The following is a 20,229-nucleotide window of genomic DNA, read 5'->3' on the forward strand; positions in this document are numbered from 1 at the left end:
ACTATTTTTTAATTTACTTAACCTTTAATTTATTTTCAAATGAACTATTTAAATAATTCTTATCTTTGTGATTTCATGGCTATTCATCCTAAACAGGCACTACTTGAATAGTTAAGGAAATTTAATACTTATTTAACATAATGCAATCACAACCACGCAACATCATTTACTGTAACAGAAGATAAAAATTTCACGTGTAAAGAACACAGACTTGATTTCTACATTCCAGCATCTATTCAAAAGGTCTTTTTAAAGAGTCTGGTGCTCCCACAGTGATATCACCTAAATTAAATATGTAGGTAATTTTACGGTGGTTATGTTTACTAAGAGACTTGTTTCTCTTTTAGAAGTGTAAAGTAAGCCTTTAAAAATTTGAATTACAAATACTGATTGTTACCTGGTTCTTACATCTAATTTGCATCTATTGATGATACAGGACAACTCAAACAGAATTGGAAACCATCCTCGCACCCACACTCTGTCTTCAGGAGCTACATTCATATCATCACTTGTGTATTCCTTGAATGCCTTTGGAAGACAACACAGGGTTATACAGTCATAAGAGTTTGATACTTCAAAATAAAACACAATTTGGACTGTAAATAACAATCTCTGCTGTACTAGTATTACACTATGATAACTCAGGTGAGCTGGCAATCAAATAATAATAATGAGAAGGTGAAGTGTTTTTCAAACTACTGGTTAGTATATTATGAAAAATAAACTAAAAAAAATAAAAGATGATACATTCAAGCATCAGTTTTCGCTTGCAGTTCAGTCTGAGTCTCTTACTCTCTTTTTACAGAGACAGCACTGAAAGCAAGGATCTACCATAGAATTTTGAGGATACCAAGCATTTTTGCTTATGCCATTATCCATTCTATACAACATTTCTCAGTAAGGAGCAGAGTTGATTTTCAGGAGCTCTCAGGAAAGCTAGCCACCAGCTGGACTGGGTAGATAGGAATGGGGAGGGGGATAAAAGAAAGAAAATAATTGCTGATACTTTCAAAGCCTGTGGCATTTTATATTCCTATTGCTTCTGAATAAAGTACATTTCTCATTAATCTCTGAAACTTGAAGGAAAGCCAATAAGGTTAGCATGAGTATTTTTTTCTTTATAAAAGCACTATTGATTAAAGCACTTATAATGTAGTTAATACAGACTATACCTGAGGTCTATCAGATACATATTTTGCACAGTGGCGAATGAGGCGGATCGCTTCCATACTGGTATCTGGAAATGCTGCATTGCAGGCAAATTCAGACAAGCACTTTACTGCATCCTGGAAAGAATCTATGGTTGCTGGGAAGTGTTTTTCAAACACAATTGCTGGAAGAAAAGTGTGAACAGAAGAAAAAAAAAGTGTCATGCTTTAAAATCTATTAATTCTAATATGAATGCATTGTAACAGAAGTTATTAGAGACAGGTTTATTGATTGGTTCTGTCAAAGTCTTGAGCAGTAATAAAAACTAAAAAATGAATGCTCAAACAAACAAAAAAATCACCTAGAGGACATGCTATTTTGACAGTAAGTAAGTACCTAAAATAAATCAAGGTAGCGTCTAAAGGAGGGAAATTTAACAGTTAAGCAAGACAGAGCAATAGGCTGACTAACGCTTGTCTGTGTGATCAGAGCTTAACAGGGCTACATAAAGCACAGAGTTACATCTACAAAAGGACTTCTCTCAGCAATATGGTCCTGTTGCCTTGATTTTAAATAGTCACTTTTGAGGAAAAACACATTCTTCATCAATGCTGAAAAAGTTTTAGGAACTTGCAGAGGTTGAGACAGAATAAAGAGATCCCTTATGGCACTTAAAGCCTGAGATCTAGATTAGAATGGGAAAAAAACCCAACAAACCAATGTAGTGCCACCTAGCTCAGTACCTTCTCCTGAACAGGGACACAGACAAGCACAATTCATAAACAAGGAAAAAGACAAGCAAATAACATAACAGGAAAATGACTACACAATTTTTTTCTAGGGGAAAAAAATATAAAATTCTTCACTTAAATGAAAATGTAGACATTAAGTAAAATTATCTAAGGCTTGACTTGTTTTACTACAGAATGGTAGGAACAGATGAATTTTTTTTTAAAAGGCATAAAGGGAGACAAGTAACTATAACCTTACTGAATTATTTTCTTAAGTATTTTCCCAAAAGATTGGTTGAAAAGTGTAAAACAGTGGTTCTAAAGCATAAAGCCAGCTTTACTCTGCAGGCTGTAGAGCCAACAGATAAAACAAAGCTTCTCAGTTTCTGGGAGTCACATACATTTTCATGATGTCTGAATATCATCAATACTCACTGACAATGTGTCCTGTAGTCTGGAATGCAAGTTCCACTATACTTTCATCCTGATCTGAGGCTGCCAGATGAAATACTGAAAAAATGTTTTTCCAGCCAGAACGAATGTTAGCAGCTTGGGAATTTACCATCTGTGCAATACACCGTACAACCATGTCTCGAATAGTAGGAGACCTAAATTAAGATAATAAACAATGATCGTTTAAACTAAATTACATGATCAATTAGAAAGCATCATTCTCCCATCAACTGATTCAACAAAAGCAATTTGAAACATTAATTGCAAAAGTTGGTGCTTAAGATCCCAGGAAATTCAGTTCATTGTATGTTATTACCTGTTTCTCTTCATGATATGTTCAAATGGTCTTAGGAAGTCCTTCTGGAATCGGAAATTAGCAAGTTCACCTTTTTCTAAGAACTTCATTGATAATTGCCTTAATGAGTCTACTGCAAAAATAGCTACATCTTCATTGGGATTGCAGCCAACCTGATAATGTAGAATGGAAATGCATAGTAAGCTTGCATCAGAATTCTTATGGATTCAGCCCAAGCTGCTTTTACATTTGATAATGGAGAACTAAGCAGTACTGGAAAATTAACAAAATTAAACGGTAGCCAATTCCATAACCCACATTGTTAATGCAATTTAATAATCCCTAACCAATTCTATTTTCTACATTATATACCCTAGCATTTAAAACTTTCTAAAAACAAACAAGCTGTCTAGAAAGACTTCAACATGCTGTATTAAAAATGCATGTCAAAGACTCACCTGATAAATAATCAATTTAGACTTGAACAGAAAACAACCTCTTATCCCAAGCTTCATAAGAGCCCCAAAAATCAGAACACATAACTAAAGGCAGCCAGTTCTAGACCCATGTCATGATAAATAACTTAATGTATACTCCTGTTTCTACATTTATTATATTGTGTACTTCTGCCTTCTCACAGGCCTTTCCAGCTTTACAGTTTTTGTTGTGTTTTAAGCTACTTATACAGAAGGACAGGAAAGACAGTGTAATTCAGATAAGCGTGTGCTTTTCCAACAAATCTCAAAATAAAATTTATTTGTATCAATAATTCAAGGAGTATGCAGCATAATCATTAACAGGCATACCTTATTAAAATGATCTCCAATAACTTCCCAGATTCTAGACCACTGTAGCCTTATCCGGCCCATGTTGTAGTAAGAAATCTCTACTATCTTCTGCAGACTAAACATTCGAGGGTGGGTAGCAGACAGCAGTTCATCCATAGATACAGCACAAAGCCAGCGAACGAAATCCACTGTTAAATGACCACAGATTTTAATGCGGAATTTTTCCAAGATTTAAGAAAAAGCTGCTTTATAGTTTACAGGGGGTGGGGGAGAACCAAAAAACCTACCAATAGCATTTCCATCCAACCTCGTAGATCCCGTAAATATTCTGTAAAGTGCAGTTTAAGACATTGTTACAATTTCTTGAAAAAGCATCTATTAAACATGTATTCAAGATTTTTTTTTAAATATATATATAGACACCCCCAACTTATTTATTAAAAAACAACTAGTAATTGTGGAAGAATACTGAGCTTTGAAAATAAAAAAAGATGTATTTCAATTACTTCTAATATTTAAAAATAACTCCCATAACCACGCGTGGAAACTGGGAGGTGAGCATCGTTCCTAATACTACCAGGTCATTGACAGTGACTGGTGAATAATGTCAGTAGTTTATAAAGTATTCAGTCCTTCTCCAAATACAGAAGTCAAACTTCTCCAGAGTGCACAATTCCTATTTGCCATGACATAGATACTTGAAACACTGCCCATTAGGAAGTGGGGAGAAACACTGCAAACCTAAAGAGCTATTATGTGTTTGTCATTAAGTCTCCTGTTCGCTTGATGTGATTTTACTGCAAGCCAACTTTCATTGAACTGACATCAATCTTGCTGCCTATACTCAATCCAGAAACACTTGTAAGCGTTCACAATGACACCCCTTTGTGGCTGACAATTTTGACAACCGTTAAGAAAATGATGGTTTTTGATTTCTTATATGCTGAGAGAGCAAGATCCATTAACAATGCAGTCTGATCAGTACTTTACAATATAAACAGGGAATGTTTATGATATGTATTATGCCTGATCAAATCCAGTTATGATAAATATAATTCATAGAAAGGAAGAGTGGAATAATAATTTTGGTAATTTCAGACATCTACATAACCTAGAGGAAAGGAGGGAGTCAGCAACTACATTTAGGAGAAAAAGAGTCTGCCAATGCTCCCTATACTAAGGCAAAATGAGATTTGCTATCTGTTACTATATATAGCAAATCAAGATCCACCGGACAGTACAGCAGGCTTCATTCAGCAACTCTCCTGTAATAATTTTGTATCAGTAAAAAGGCTTCTTACCTAATCTTTGTTCTGTTCCTTCCTGCAAAAATACCTCTGCTCCATAAAAAAGGAAAAATCCCACAAAACTGAAAAGCACTTTAATATGGTAATATTTATCTAGTCTTTTCCAAGTAGGGATGAACTAACAGTGTCCTATTATTAGCACAGGGTATTCAAATATAGCTTAAAAAGTTTGAGATGGCAACAGCAAATTTAATACAATACCTGTCTACAGCAACGACAACACTTTGGGAGCTAGTTTCACCAATGGATTCCTGAATACTTGCTATCTGCTTCCAATCCACGTTTCCACCAACTACAGTGAAAAAAAATTGAAAAATAGGTAAGAGATAACACAGAAAGGACTGGGAAGAAAGAGGAAGAGAAGTCATGCCACTACCAGTATAATTAAATGGATTTTGAATTCACAAAAAAGAGAAGTACATTATTAATTTCCCTTGCGTAAGGGCACTGGGCATCTCAGTGAATAGCTGCATGTTGGTCTACGTCCTAATTCTCTAGATTCTCTATCCATGTATAAACTATATTAGTCCCCAAAAATTGTCCACATTTCGAACAACTGTATGAATAGATACAAGTGAAAAAAATTCAAAAGCACAAGAACCGCTTTTTTCTCTCCATCTTTCAATGGATCTTTGGTAATTCTGCTACTGAAAATACACAACATACGATAGAGAATACTGCACAGAGAACTTTTCACACTTTATTAGCAGCAAGTGAGTAAATCCATCTTGATAGGTTTTCTCTTTAACCATTCACAGAGAAGAGTTCCCACTAAAACTCCCATCTTAAAACTACATTCCAAGTACAGCAAAATTATCACCTAACAACAGTGAGAAAAATCTGTAAATAAAAATAGCAATATTTACTTTGGAGGCTAGAAACTGTAACCCACAGCCGGGAAAGCTCATGTTAAGAAAATGCTAACTTCACAGTGAATTTCTGAATTTTCTGGCAATCTCTAAGATCCCCTCCACCCCCCATCAAAAAAAAAAAAAAGCAGGAATCTTGCAACCATTCTGGGCAGTTCCACCTACCCTGTATTTAGGGTTTTTTTTTCCTTAGGCAGACTATCAGAAAGATAGGGGAGAACACAAGACTGAAAGAAGGCCAGCAGTTCTGTTCTCAGAGCTTTGCAGAGATGAAAACTTCATGGAATCATAGAATGGTTTGGGTTGGAAGGGACCTTAAAGATCATCTAGTTTCACCCCCCCGCCATAGGCAGGGACACCTTCCACTAGACCAGGTTGCTCAAAGCCCCATCCAACCCGGCCTTGAACACTTCCAGGGAGGGGGCAGCCACAGCTTCTCTGGGCAACCTGTTCCAGTGTCTCACCACCCTCAAGTAAAGAATTTCTTCCTTATATCTAATCCAAATCCACCCTCTTCCAGTTTAAAACCGTTACCCCTCATCCTATCACTACACTCCCTGATAAGAGTCCCTCCCCATCTTTCCTGCAGACCCCCTTCAAGTACTGGAAGGCCACAATAAGGCCTCCCTCAGAGCCTTCTCTTCTCCAGGCTGAACAACCCCACCAACTCTCTCAGCCTGTCCTCATAAGGGAGGTGCTCCAGCCCCCTGATCACCTTTGTGGCCTCCTCTGGACTCGCTCCAACAGATCTATGTCCTTCTTATGCAGGGGGGCTCAGAGTGATGAAGACATTCAAATGTGAAGAGTGCACACCTGAATCATTTTTCAGGCAGTAAATGAGTAAAGGGGGCTTTGGGATTTGTTTTTTTTTTTTTTCTTTTTTTTTTTTAAAAAACACACACTTCTAGCTTCAGCAAGAAGAGTGAAGGCTGCTGCTTGTGCATGTCTGATTTTGCAAGCAGGTTTGAAAGATGAAGCTTCTGTGTCACCAGACTGCAACTTCACTGACTCTACTTAAACAACTATTTTCCTGTAAAATATGTGTCTGTATATATGGACATATGCACCATGGGTTCTTCACAGGAATTTAGGTTTATAGGAAGGTTGCTCGAAAGCCACAGTTCCAAAGGATACTTCAGAGTGATCATAGAAAGAAAATTAAAGTATCTGCAACACAGGATTTGTGGATAAGAGTGAAAAAACTAAGACAGTGAAAAAAATGACTATGTTCCTAAGTGCATGCCCTTAAGGAGCAGCCCCTAAGTGCATGAAAACCAAATTCCTTTGTTAGGCCTTTTCGTTTAAGACTGAAGTGCGAATATTAAAAAAAACACCACAAACCAAAAAAAAAAAAAAAGTTAAGTTTCCATAAGTGCACTGTAACAAGCATTCCAGAAATGCAACTCAGAGAGAAACATTTTATGCATTTTGGCATAGACTGTTTTCCTTAGAAATGCAGCTGACAGAGGGGAAAAAAGTCTTTATGAGCTGGATCTACACCAATGACTAGCAAGTATGATTTAGAGACACCTGACTACAGTTTACATTCTTGAGCTATTAGGACTTAAAATTTTTAAAGGCCAGTCACTTCAGCGTAGAGAAATTGCCAGCATTTGGAAATAGCAAAGCTGGATGGGTCATCGGGGAACACTAAACTGGAGCATGCATATTAGAAGGGCAGGAAGAATCTCAGTATATGAGATGTTGGCAGATGCATTGATTTCCAGGCATAAGGTTTCCCTTCAGCAACTCCTGGCAAGGTGAGTGGAGTATATAAAGGCAGGCCAAAGGAGAGCACAATGGAAAGAAAAGGACTGATTGCAGAATAAGAATAACTGAGAACGCAAAGCCAGATGATTAGGACTAGCTGAGGGCTAAGATCAGGGAAACTAGTAAAATAATCATTACTCCACAAAAAGAAAAGCTACATGAAAAATTGAGGGAACACAAAGCTTTTGCTCGGTTGCGGGTGAAGTTGTTCAAAAGGCAGGAGATACTGGCATCATACTAAAATTGAAACTTTACAACAGTCAAATGAAGTCTGGTAAAGTACTTGGTGCGCTAACATTGCAGTATTATTAAATCTGGTCACATCATCATCAATCCATTCTTACTTGGTCAGCTATATTTTAATAGAAATTAATAATGTATTATTTTTTTACATTTCCCACTCTCCCATCATAGCAATAATACTTAACAGAGCAAAACAAATATTCCAGAAATAGGAATAGGTCTATTCGAAGCCTAAGACAGTTTTACAAGGACTACTTCATGATCTCATCTCCAGACCTCACAGTCAACAATAATGAAAACAAAGGACAAACTTTAGTATCTGTCTGAACAAAGCAGTTAAATGAAATACTTCATATCTGCATTACTTACCCAGTCCCAGCCCCACAAATTCATCAGGTGCCTGATCTTTTGTTCCAGTAAAAGAACCTTCCCTGCCACGCACTGTCCCTGAGATGTAGCGAGGTTTTACTCCAGTTCCTATTAACTGTGCCAGTTCAAGTTGACTGATGCATTTCAGAATCTATTTCAGAGAATAAAGAAGTTGTTTATCAACAAAAAGCAGTTTCAAAGAGTAAAAAAAAAAGAAATTTAAAATATTTAGGCAGATCTTTAGAAGAAAAAAAATCTAAACATTCAAGGTCAAACAAGTATTTCTGTTGTTCTGTCTAAAATTAATGTTAATTTAAATACTATTGGATTAGTCTCGATTTTATTTCTCACTTGGACATGTTTTGCTACTTTAATTGGCTGCATAATGTGCAATTCTACATAATGTATGTACAAAAGTATATACTTGGCACTTATCTAAAAATCACTGTATGTATGCACAAACAAGTACACCACTGTGTTCAAAATCAGTTCACACACTTTCTTACAGTTTAAGTACAAATGACTCTTGTACCTCATGCCAGGAATTTCCTAAATAGTTTCCATCTGTATGAGCCACGGTGATGAGAGTTTTAATTGTGTCAATATTCTTCTGCTTCATTTCAGTAATACCAGAACTCACTGTAAGTAATGTAAATCTTGCTAACGCTTGGACATAGGCATCTCTTTCAAGCTACGAATGGGAGAAGAAAAAAATAAAAATTGTCTTTTAAGTATTTTCTCAGTTTCTTATTCTTAGTACAATCTATGTGATTTCAGCAATTATATCGTTTAGCTTTCGTTTCCTAGAACTGAATTTCCAAATCATTCTACATAATGACAATATCTCATGTTCTTCTGTAGTAAGCTGTGGGATAAAATCAGGCTCCTCTATCCAGGAACATGAAGTGTAATGTCTGACAGCATAGAACGCATAGGTTGTTAGGTTTCTGGGTTTGGTCTTTTTTTGAGGGCTTTTTTGGGAAACAGGATGCTGTTTCAAAAGAAATGTGGCTTCTTAGCTAAGCTTTTAATATTCTTGTACTATACTTGGACCTACTCTGAGAAAGCTGCCTTAGCAGACTCTCTCAAGTTGTAGGATTTTTTTTGGCAACAGAACCTAAATAATACATCTAAAAGGCATGTTTTGCCAATTTCACAAAACTGCTCAAAATGTATTTGTTTTAATCTACACCCTTTGGAGCACCTCAGAAGTTTGTGAGGTGAGACTGTCATGGGTGGGTAAACAGCAAGTGACCTATAATCTAGGCAAATGAAATCAATCACACAAAAAAGAATGTTCTACATGTAGGTACCCAATTTTTATGTGTAGGGTATGTATATATACCAAAGGAAACTCCTTGGATCTCACATGAACCCATTACAATGGTAAAAAGGGGATTACAGTTGAGCTCACAAGTGCATTTTACTCTCTGGTTATGTATGATCAGAAGGCCAGAAACTGAAATGGCTGTACATCAGAGAAATAAATGACAACTATGAAATATATTTAACTGTTTGGATGTTTAACACTATTTTGAAATAAAAAAAAATCATGGAGCACATAATAAAACCAAATATAAAATACTAAAATAAAAGTCCCAGGAAGAATGTTTGTTTCATAGAGAAAACACAAACGCCACAACAGTGGGCAATGATAGAAGGGACCGATTCTCACAGAGCCACATAGCATGACTGCCATGTTCAAATCCAACTACTACTACAGGGTATGCTGGCAAAGGCACAGCACATTATATATAAGTACAGAAAAACGAAGTTTCAGGGAAAGACTGCTAAGCAAAGAAGGTTTAGAGTCTACAAACCGTATCTTCTGTAAAAGGAAAATGTTCTCAGTCCTACCTTCCCTCTCTGTTCCATACAGATATTCCTCTCTGCCCCTTTTTCTAAGCCATCAAAGTAGGCAAAAAACAGCTAAATAATGTATCCATCAACCAGAAAGTAAAAACAGATGATAAAAGCAAATTAAGCTCATCCTTTTGATGCATATCTTGTCTCAGATGCTTAGAGGCAAAAGTTAGGCTGTGTGACAGTCTAACATTAAAAGCATAAATAATTGAAACCAGAATCTTTAATCGAGGTTTTAGAGGTGAACATGCATAGCTTTATTGTGTACTTTGGGGATTTTCTTAAAATTAAAAGCCTTCAGCTCCCTCCATTATCTCTCATGGTGTGTAAACTAATGTTAACTGTTCTTTGACACCAATCTTCACTTCTGTACGTTTATTCCATGAAACAGAAAAGTTGCCAGCACCAGCTAAGCACAGAAGGAAAAACCTGCTTCCAACAGAAAAGGTCCCTAAGTCAGCTCAAGTACCAATTTGCCAGTCTCCTTCAAACCACCAGAGCTCTCTGGCATCTGAAGTCAGACAACACTGCCATTTAATCAGGACCTCATGCAATGGAATCATCCTGCAACGTACAGAAATCATCAACAAACCAATAGGTTTAATGATATCAACAAAACAGAATTCTCATAGGAAACCAAGAAGGCATATCACTTGTATTGAAAATACAAACCCAGGTTTTTAAATTTCAGCAAATGAAAAGTGTTTTTGAAACACCTCCAGTTCAATCAAGTTTGTCCCAAGCCAATGGAAGGGTACAACTGATTCTGGTACATTCTTAGAGCATGGGGATCTTAGAGCAAATGTGTCCTTGCCCTCCCCACCCAAAGTAGACCACTGCAGGACTGGGAGCTAACCTCTACAGCTGCTGAAACTGATACTTGTGCCAGTTCCACTTTTGCAGCTTAGAAACAAAAATAACAGGAATGTGAATTTCATTAACAGCTGCAGGCTCCAGGGAAGGCTTTGTTAATCAAATTTTTAAGTCTGTTCAGTTCAGGGTGTGTGTGTGGGGGAGACGGGAGCAGAATGAAGTGGAAAGACAGAGAAAGGAAACCTTACATGATCTCAAATGGGCTTTTTTAAGCAGCTGTATCAGGGGTCCTAATGTGCCTTTCCACGTTAGTGCTAAAAAGTTATCTAATTTGCTATAATACAAGTGCAACGGGAGAGGGAGACAAAGCATTCACTATCATATCATAGTTCAACAGTTTTTACTTAAAGTTAGTCTTTACAAGCTTGTTGGAATTTTTGACTGGTTTGTTTTGGGTTTTTAAAAAAATGTTTTCAATGTACACATGAAATAATGCAATGTCAAGCATAGGAATTTTGCCTGCCCCTCTCTTCAACTATCCCTACAATGGACTTATGGCAGACCAGTACTCCATTTATTAACTAACAGTCTACAATAACATAATAGTACGTTCACTACCAATGATTTGAAAATGGAAAAAAAAAGCCCACATTTAATGAGAATTACCCTCTGGAGCCAGAATGTCTGGAATTCTTGGCATTGTGCTTAATGCAAGATACATTCATGCATTACATCAGGAATGACATTTCCAGTGCCACAACTGTTAAAATGGTATCCAATTATAGAAGTCTCAGATTAGTATAATCTCTCTGAAGTTAAGAACAGCATTTCAAACACAGTTCACAGAGATACTGTTTTACTTGTGAAACAGAATAGAAAGACTCATTTTATGAAACATCACAATGAAGCTAAAGAGCTTTGTAACAAAGCTGGAAAGAAGGTACTTCGACATAAAAATAGTCAACATGTGGGGAAACAAAAATTCAGTACATAGGCATGGCAGCACTTATGACAAAACACTAGGAAAAATAAAGGTCACTTCATTTAAAACACTTCCAGTCAAATATCAGATGAAGTAGTAATTGCAGAAGCAGGCAGCCTCTAGGTATTGCAGTGCACAGCTTCAGCAACAAGGACTCTTAAACCCCACTAACCTTTTGCTGGTACATAAATCAAAGTATTGTCTCAATCTTAATTTGTTTTACCTGAATGTTGAAAATGCAAGCAATCCTGATTGCACATCGTATACCCTCCAAACAAAGAGAGGCAACTTCTGTGTCATCACAGTCCTGTAGACCCACACTGAATGCAGCTAGAAAAGGTGTCCATGCCAGCTGGAACGTATGCAACATAAAAGTTACATTAGCAACTGTTAGTACTTGAAAGGCATTTATAGTTTCAATATCTTGCTGAAGTGTAAATTCTGTCCTTAACTCACATCATTAACCTTGAAGTTACCTTTTGCCAAAAAGAAAACTGAATAGAATAGACATGAGAGACCAGGACAGAACTATGCACTTGAGACACAGAATAGGACAGAAGTAATGCAGATTGATGCTCCCCTTAGAAGCATTCTCCCTTTCCCTCAGCAACGAACAGACACAACCATCTTCAGATAGCTGGAAAAAACCCAAAGCTACGTCATAGTTAGGTGTCTATTGGAGTTTTGGTACTCCTGTGATAACTTTTATGTTTGTACAGTGAGAAAAAAAGATTGAGTCAATAGTTGTTGCAAGAACGCACACAGTGTATAATAGATTCCTTCATGATGAAAAGTATGTACTTAAGTAAGACAAGTTTGTCCTGCTAACACCAGAAGGAAAAAAAAAAAAAAGGTAGGGTAAAATAGGGCAGCAAACTTTATTAATTTCACTAAATTATGGTAAGACAACCACAACAAGTGACAGGACACAACTCTTTCCTTGATCTCTCTGCTCTTAATTTTGTTGCCCTCAGCCCTCTATTTTTTTGTATCTAAGCCACTGTTGATGTTTCCGATTCCTCTTGCCTTTGATGGGACTGAGAGTAAAATACATTCAACTAGAAGTTATTGCAGGAGAATCCACATGGTCCTGTCCTTGTGGTCAAGGCTCCCTCTCCCACAAGCAGAAAAACCAATCAAAAGATGCAGAGGATCCTGCCATAACCACATGTGGTTATGGAGAAGAAACCCCAGTGTACCCAGAACGATTTTAGAAGTAATTTTACCAGAAGTCACCCCAGATGAAATACAGAGTCAATGGGCACAGCAGGGAGCAACAGATTTCACACTTAATTTCATAATAAAATGATGCACCACAGAGCTTTGGTTTCATTTAAGCCAGCAATGCCAAAAGCAGTACTTCAGAAAATTGTGTAACACTTGCACACACCAAACCATAATGCTGGGACAGTATTAAAGGCATCAGATGAATTCCCAGATCCAGGACTTAATTCCCTGTTGCATGACCTTTAAAGATCCCTTCCACCCCACACTGTTCCTTGATTCTATGTTCCAGAAGTGTATGTTTCTTCCCCCCCCCCCCCCTTTCTAATTTTTCATTCCTATTGAAACCAAAACTAATCTTAAAAATTGCAAAACTGAAATACTTTCTTAAGAACTATCTAGAGATCTGTATAGTATGCTTTATAACTAGATTTATGTTGTTATTCATAATTGACTGTTTTGTCATTAAAGATGAAAATTAGGCCTCTAAAATAGACAATCAATTTTGGGCTGCTTAAGTGGGTGCATAAAGTGAATTTTTGTTCTGTTTTAATCATTTAGCATATCTATCTGTAAAAACAGTTCTAACGATAGATTTTACACTGGTATCAATGGGTGAGATACCCAGAAATTTATAAAGTTTTGTTGAAATAAAAATCAAAAAGTCTAAACAAAAAGTGTGAAATATTTACTTCCACAGTTCGCACTTTTTTGAGAAGACAGTTCTCTGTTCAACATATTTCATTGTCCTCAGTACTTTAATTATTTTATGAACATCCTCAAGTAAGAAGACTTCTAATTCTTAGTACTTTCACAAAAGATGTTTAGGATGTTAATTTACCCTGATGCTTCCTATTTTGCTCCTTTGAAAATGGATTTTGCAAATGTACTTTTCAGATACTAAAAGGCTAGGAAATGTTACACAGTAACAGGGTTGGTGCCTTAAGGAAAAACAGTCTTATGAATTTTACAGATGCTTGCATGCAAGTTATTTCATTTCTGCCTTAAAGAAGTCAACAGAGAGAAATTATGTACAGTACACCTCTGCTAAGTGACACCCTGACATCCTGGAAGAACTGAAACAAGGGCTTCATTTAGCGTTATTCTGTACAAACAAAGTACTATCCTACTTTTATTAATAGGGTGATAAAGAACTCAGAAGCTTGCCTCATGGACAGCAATCTTACAGCTAGATCCTCAGTGTGACCAGGTGGCCAAGAAGGCCTTGTATCAGAACAGTGTGGCCAGCAGGACTAGGGAAGTGATCTTACCCCTGTACTTGGCACTGGTGAGGCCACCCCTCGAATACTGTGTTTAGTTTTGGGCCCCTCACTACTAGAAAGACGTGCTGGAGCACGTCCAATGAAGGGCAAAGAAGCTGGTGAAGGGTCTAGAGCACAACTCTTACAAGGAGTGGCTGAGGGAACTCGGGTTGTTTTGCCTGGAGAAAAGGAGGCTCAGGGCAGACCTTACTGTTGTCTACAACTACCTGAAAAAGAGGTTGTAGCGAGGTGGGTGTTGGTCTCTTCTCCCAAGTAGCAAGTGATAGGATGAGAACCAACAGCCTCAAGTTGTGCCAGGGGAGGTTTAGATCAGATATTAGGAAACACTTTTTCATCAAAAGGATTGTCAAGCACTAGAACAGGCTGCCCAGGGAAGTGGTTGAGTCACCATCCCTGAAGGTGTTTAATAGATGTGGCGCTTATAGACATGTTTTAGTGGTGGACTCAGTAGTGTTAGGTTAACAGTTGGACTTGATAATCTTCAAGGTCTTTTCCATCCTAAATGACTCCATGATTCTATGATTCTTGAGCCTGGGCCTGGAGCTCAACCTAATCTCACAGCACATCACTCCAGGGAACCATTTGCTTATTGCAATGGTAGTGGTCTGAGACTTCATCTCCCTGGAGCAGTTCACAAAGGGGTCGTATGAAGACCACTACTTGCACAAAGGCAGCAAATGAGAGCACATTATAAGGGCACAACAATTTACTTCAGTGGCAGATAACCATTCATAAATGAGTTGGTTATGCCAAAGACCATATTCAGTACCATACTGAGGCATAATACACTACCGAACATGCTCTGTATCTACGAATCTGAATCACTGGTATGGAAAAGGCATTTGAGATGCCTATACACAGTAGCAAAGATAGGTGTTTAGAATAATGGTTTAATACAGGTCTAGCTACATCTCCTGAAACTAGACAACAGTCCTAGTCTTTCTGAAATATTAGTTTGCATGGACAACATTATACAGTTTGTTCTGATAACTGCTCCCCCAAAATGCAATCAAGTAATCTCCCTTAGAAGCAGTAAGAGGGCCTCAAACAATGAACTGGGATTAGTCATTTCTCACTTTTATAAATCTGTTGTTTTGACTACACCTCTACACCTGAAATAAAAATCCTATCATTTCAACTTTTTAACTACTCTCTATACTTTTGTCCCCTCAACACACTCCTCGTAACTCCTCCACTGTATCAAGATGCTGCTTCTATCAGCACAGAAACATCTTAAATCCCAGAACAAATGAAACTGGAGTAGAAGGCTGACAACTCCTTCTATCTTGTAGCAAGTTAAATAACTTACAAAATGATCAAAACATAGCAGACACAAATCTTTAGTATTTTCAAAAATCCTGTCAGTCGGTAATTAGCATTAAGAAACTATATGATATTCTAGGTAAAGATCTAAACAGGTATCTCACCTTAAACATGGGTCTCACGTGCTCCAGATGTGTTGCACTAGTAAAAGGTGCCTGAACATGGCTCACTGCCTCCATAAGAGCTTTAGCTGTTTTAGCCATCTGTTCCATCTCTAAATTATATAGGAGTCTTCTCTGCTTTTCACTAGCAACACCTGTAAACACATTTTTTTCCTCTCATTTGTGCATCTTTAGCAGTGGTGTCTTCAGGAATATAATAATTTTAAATTTTTCATGAAGTGTCATACACAAGATGCACTTTTGTATTATTTTTATGTTTTGAAATTACCACACCAGCAAGGTGTTTCTCTTACAATACATAAAGTTTAACTTAAGGCAAACCTATGTATGAAATGTAACCTAATTTTAAACCTTTACAGAATTTTAAGATTTGCACATTTCTTCTCCTTCACCTCAACTGACAGCACAAATATCACATCCACTAAGCTGAATTCAAAGTGAACAGAAGTTTCATAGCAATCCATCAGCACAAAAAAGTAAGTGGACATCTGTTTTCTGACGGAGAACTATCTTAATCACCTTTTCATTTCAGTAATAGAACCTCCATCTCATCAAGAAAGTGAAACGCAAGTAGAATGTAATAATCAGCTTCTTTAAAATTACAATAAAAACATTGTTAACTGAACGAATATTGAAAATCAGAGGGATTCTTTTTTCCAGATGCAAATTTGGAAACAATTTGTTCATAAGGCTAACCTAGGACTTAAAAGTATAGAAATCTGACTATGTTGCGAAAAAGTCAAGTCTCTCAATGTTCTCAAAAGTCAGAATGAATAACATCTGAATTTTCACATTATGCAAAACACAAAAAAGTTTTTCTGGTATTTGAGAGAGGAAAAGATAATTAATTTTAAAAGTGCATAAATTAAGGCCCTATAAACCAAATAATGCAAAATTTTTTAAGATGATGGACTAGTTATTGCTGGAAAACACAATGGTTAGGTTAGAAATAAAAGGCACAACTACTGTGTTTGTTCTGCACCATGCCTATCAGCAACGCTCTTACTTCATAAAGCCTTCAAATGCATTTCCCTATGTTGCTGTTCAACAGCAAAACCCATCTTCTCCATGGTCAATGCACTGAATACCATGAATTCAGATGCAAAGGGAAGTGAAAATAAGCAGTTGCATTTAACACAGATTTGAAGGTAGCATCGTGCATTTATGTTAAAAGGAAAAGGATATGAAATCAGAAGCTAGGACTCATTTTGAGTGAAGTAAGTGGTGATTGCTTCATTCATCTCTCATCTTAAAACAGAAAGAGCTTCCTGAAACTGCAGAGCCAACACTTTGAAGAACGCTAACATTGCAACTACTTACTTTGTTTACTGGATTTTGTGGGTATTGTTAATTCTTTTGTTTCTTTCATTGAAATCTTCTTTCCAGCTATTTCATTATAGATAGCAGACAAATACTCTTCAGGGAGATCTTTACTGTCATTGATACCTCTATTCATTTTAATATACTGTTCTTTTGTCATTTTATTCTTAACCTGAAACCCAGAAAGAAGTTATTAAAATCAACAAATGAGGTAAGTTCATAGCAGTTACAATACTGCCTCTAAAGCAGCCAAACAGATAAAAAGTTACCATCAAAGACAAACCTGCTGATTCAGAAGACATTTCTAAGTATCCAACATATGCAAGCCTACACTGTCAAATCTACAAAATAACGCAAGGCCATGTGTACATTACAACACTCAAATATTCAGTAGGATCCGCAGATCAATTAGACATATGTTACCAAAAAAACAAGTGTTTTATCTTGCCATACACACTGAACTACCTATTTTAAACATAATCCCATAATCTCATAAGAGTTCAATACTCTTTCCAGATTTTGCTTAAATAAATAATGATGGCTAATCACTGCAACTTTTAATATTATGCACTGCAGAAGTGAGCTGTATTTATCCAAATAAAGCTGAATTATTTTTTCAAAGAGATTGAAATCAGGAGCAGATTTGTGTTAAAATCAGTGGGTAAGTAATGACAACTTCTGGCTTTGACTGTAGGTTAGATCACTATTGTGAGTGCCATAATATGAAAACAAATCCACACTACTCATATTCAGAGTAGGGAAATGATACCTTACAGAAAGGTCTAACCAGAACAACTTAAAAACCTTAACACCCATGAAACACAACACTATTACTTAAAAGATGCACACAGTATTGGTGTTAAGTTGAACATCAAGCTTTTAAAACTGCATTGTCACTAAGCCTGAAAGTTAGATGTCTATGGATTACATAAATATTTTTCTATCAACATACCTGTGGACTGTGAAGATCTGTTGTCAACATAATAATTGAGTAAGCTAAAACATATGCAGTATCTGCACTAGCAAAAAGAGTTTGCCTGAAGGGGGAAAGGAGAAAAAGAACAGCAAATTTAATATATTGGGATTTTTTACTTATTATTCAGCTTTCCAAAATTCTGAAGACGAAGTATGGCTTACCCTTGGTTGCATTCTAAATATCTAGCAGCAAATTTCTCCATTAGGCGATCAATTTTTTGAGCCTCTCCTGGAAGACGAAATCCCTCTAGAAACATGCGCAGAGCTGAAACAAAATCCTTTCCTGAAAAGTCGTGTTGGTCTACATAGGCATACATGACTTCTTTGTTAAATTTATCATTGTCTCCCAGGAACTCCCCAACCTGAGTCTAAAATAAGAATAGAAAAGACAAACTAATGCATTTACACTGGGAAAAAAATAGCAAATAGGAACAACAGAGTCATACTGCCCATATGTCTCTCAAAAAGCGAGGCCTGTATGCAGTTAACTAAGACATATTCCTGCTTCTCCTCTACTCTCTAAAGCAAAGTGTTTTGGCCATATATTCCATCATAATGCTCTTACATGCTCATATCTGCCTACTTTCCTCCTTCTCTGGTTTTACTCATGCACCATTTTTGCTATTAGATTAGTTCCACATGTGCACAAGACAAAGTTAATATTACCAATGATCGTTCTCTGCTGTAACGATTTTTGTAGTTAGGAAAACTTACTACAGGAATGAAGATCTTAGTAAACTCAACTTTATTCCCATTAGAGTACAGATCTCAGATAGATGCAAGTGATGCTCAAATATAAATAGCTAGTACTCAAATATATCCAAGTTGATCACTGTCAATGCAACACAGTACAGTGAATAATACTGTGCGTTCAGATAAAGATGCCTGTATATGTAAAGTGAGGTTAAAAAATTGTTTTGATGGCTGATGCTTCCAATACTGGAATTTGTGACTTCAGTCACAGTTGCAAGCACGGACATATGCAGGCTCTTCCTTAGAAAACAGTGGGGGTGGCTACTAAACACAATGGTGCAGACTGTCATTTCAGAAAGCTACGTTTTTCATGAGAATACCAACATGAGATATACCCACCCTCCTCAGCCAGATACTGCAGGACCCTTCCAAGTCCAGCAACAGCTGCTAGCTGTAAATAAAATCACAGAACTAATCCAGATTAAATAACTTTCCTTTGGGAGACCATGAAAATGCTTTTCATGTTGTTGCACATAATTTTTTAGCCATCTCTGAAGGACAGTTACTACAGTTACTTCTGGCAGTCCCCTATCGGACTAAAGTACCTACAGTTTACTAAGTTGCTTCTAGCTACACTAGCAAGTAAGTGCAAGTTTTGAGACAGCTCAAGTAGGTTAGTCTTTTCCTTTACACTTCCCGGAACTGTAGGATGCATATAGTACAGAGTATAGCTCTAATGCATACTCCAAATTCCTTGAGCTTACAAATTTTAGAAGAGGGAAGTTTTATTTTCTTCACTGTACAATAACATTATATACTTTAAAACACTATCATGTGATTTGCATTTAGTATAAAAACATCAGCATGAGCAAACCCAAACCATTAGGAAAAGAGTTTTCTTACTGAATCTAATCTTTCCTCTTGATGCAAGAACTGAGCGATATCTTCAGGGGTAGTGCCAAGCATTCCTTGTTCTTGGAGGTACTGAATCCCCCTCTTTGGTTTCTTATTGAATCTGTACAATCAAGATCAGGATGAAATGAGAGTTAACACTTTACCCATGCACAAAGCCTCACCAGCTTAAGTAAAAAGATTCAGTAATTTTGGATGAGGTATTGAAAGTCTATGTATTAAAATATCTTCCTTTTATCAAACTGTGCATTAGATAGGAATGAGCTATTCCCCTCTACGACTATTCCCTTCATCATTGGATGATTTTATGTTCCCCCCCCCCCCCCCCCCCCCCATAAACAGCCTCCTCTTCCTCTTTGCTACATAACTGCCAGCATGGTATCCAAGCAGCTCCCAGTAAGGAGAGCGAAACACTATCATTTACTCTGGCACTCGTGAAGAAAAAAATAGTCCACAGAAATAGCAAAGTCTTGGCTTGGAAAGGAACAGTTAAGCTCTGTTGCTTTTGTTTTAATCTGTATGAAACAATCAAGAAATCCATGAGTTGCCTGTAAGAATGGAAATGTACAAGACAAGGAACCAGGTAACTGAAACCCTAAAGGACTAAGGCATGTTTGTTCAGGGTCTGAGGAACTACAGAAACTACTACTACAGAAAACTTTTATTTTTGCACAAAGTGACCTCACTGAGGAGGCAAGGTGACAAGGCTGAAATCACATAGAAGATTCATGTCAAACTGCACTGA

At 37.0% G+C, this 20,229-nt stretch overlaps 1 protein-coding gene across 5 annotated transcripts in view; it reads right to left on the minus strand.

Moving 5' to 3' along the window:
* ARFGEF1 (ARF guanine nucleotide exchange factor 1) overlaps window positions 1-20,229 on the minus strand; it is a 100,666-nt gene that overhangs the window by 15,690 nt on the left and 64,747 nt on the right. For 4 of the 5 annotated variants that reach the window (XM_074882513.1, XM_074882510.1, XM_074882529.1 and 1 more), the window contains 15 exons: window positions 19,476-19,587; window positions 18,042-18,247; window positions 17,857-17,941; window positions 16,905-17,076; window positions 15,567-15,718; window positions 11,856-11,984; window positions 8,507-8,665; window positions 7,975-8,125; window positions 4,925-5,015; window positions 3,704-3,744; window positions 3,435-3,604; window positions 2,650-2,801; window positions 2,316-2,488; window positions 1,173-1,333; window positions 398-528 (listed from right to left, as the gene is read on the minus strand). In XM_074882513.1, coding sequence (XP_074738614.1) covers window positions 398-528; window positions 1,173-1,333; window positions 2,316-2,488; window positions 2,650-2,801; window positions 3,435-3,604; window positions 3,704-3,744; window positions 4,925-5,015; window positions 7,975-8,125; window positions 8,507-8,665; window positions 11,856-11,984; window positions 15,567-15,718; window positions 16,905-17,076; window positions 17,857-17,941; window positions 18,042-18,247; window positions 19,476-19,587 — 2,085 coding nt within the window. The remainder of the gene's footprint in view (window positions 1-397; window positions 529-1,172; window positions 1,334-2,315; window positions 2,489-2,649; window positions 2,802-3,434; window positions 3,605-3,703; window positions 3,745-4,924; window positions 5,016-7,974; window positions 8,126-8,506; window positions 8,666-11,855; window positions 11,985-15,566; window positions 15,719-16,904; window positions 17,077-17,856; window positions 17,942-18,041; window positions 18,248-19,475; window positions 19,588-20,229) is intronic. The other variant, XR_012630693.1, reaches the window with a different exon arrangement.

This window comes from Strix uralensis, chromosome 1 (genome assembly GCF_047716275.1).
Source record: "Strix uralensis isolate ZFMK-TIS-50842 chromosome 1, bStrUra1, whole genome shotgun sequence".
Taxonomy (NCBI): Eukaryota; Metazoa; Chordata; class Aves; order Strigiformes; family Strigidae; genus Strix; species Strix uralensis.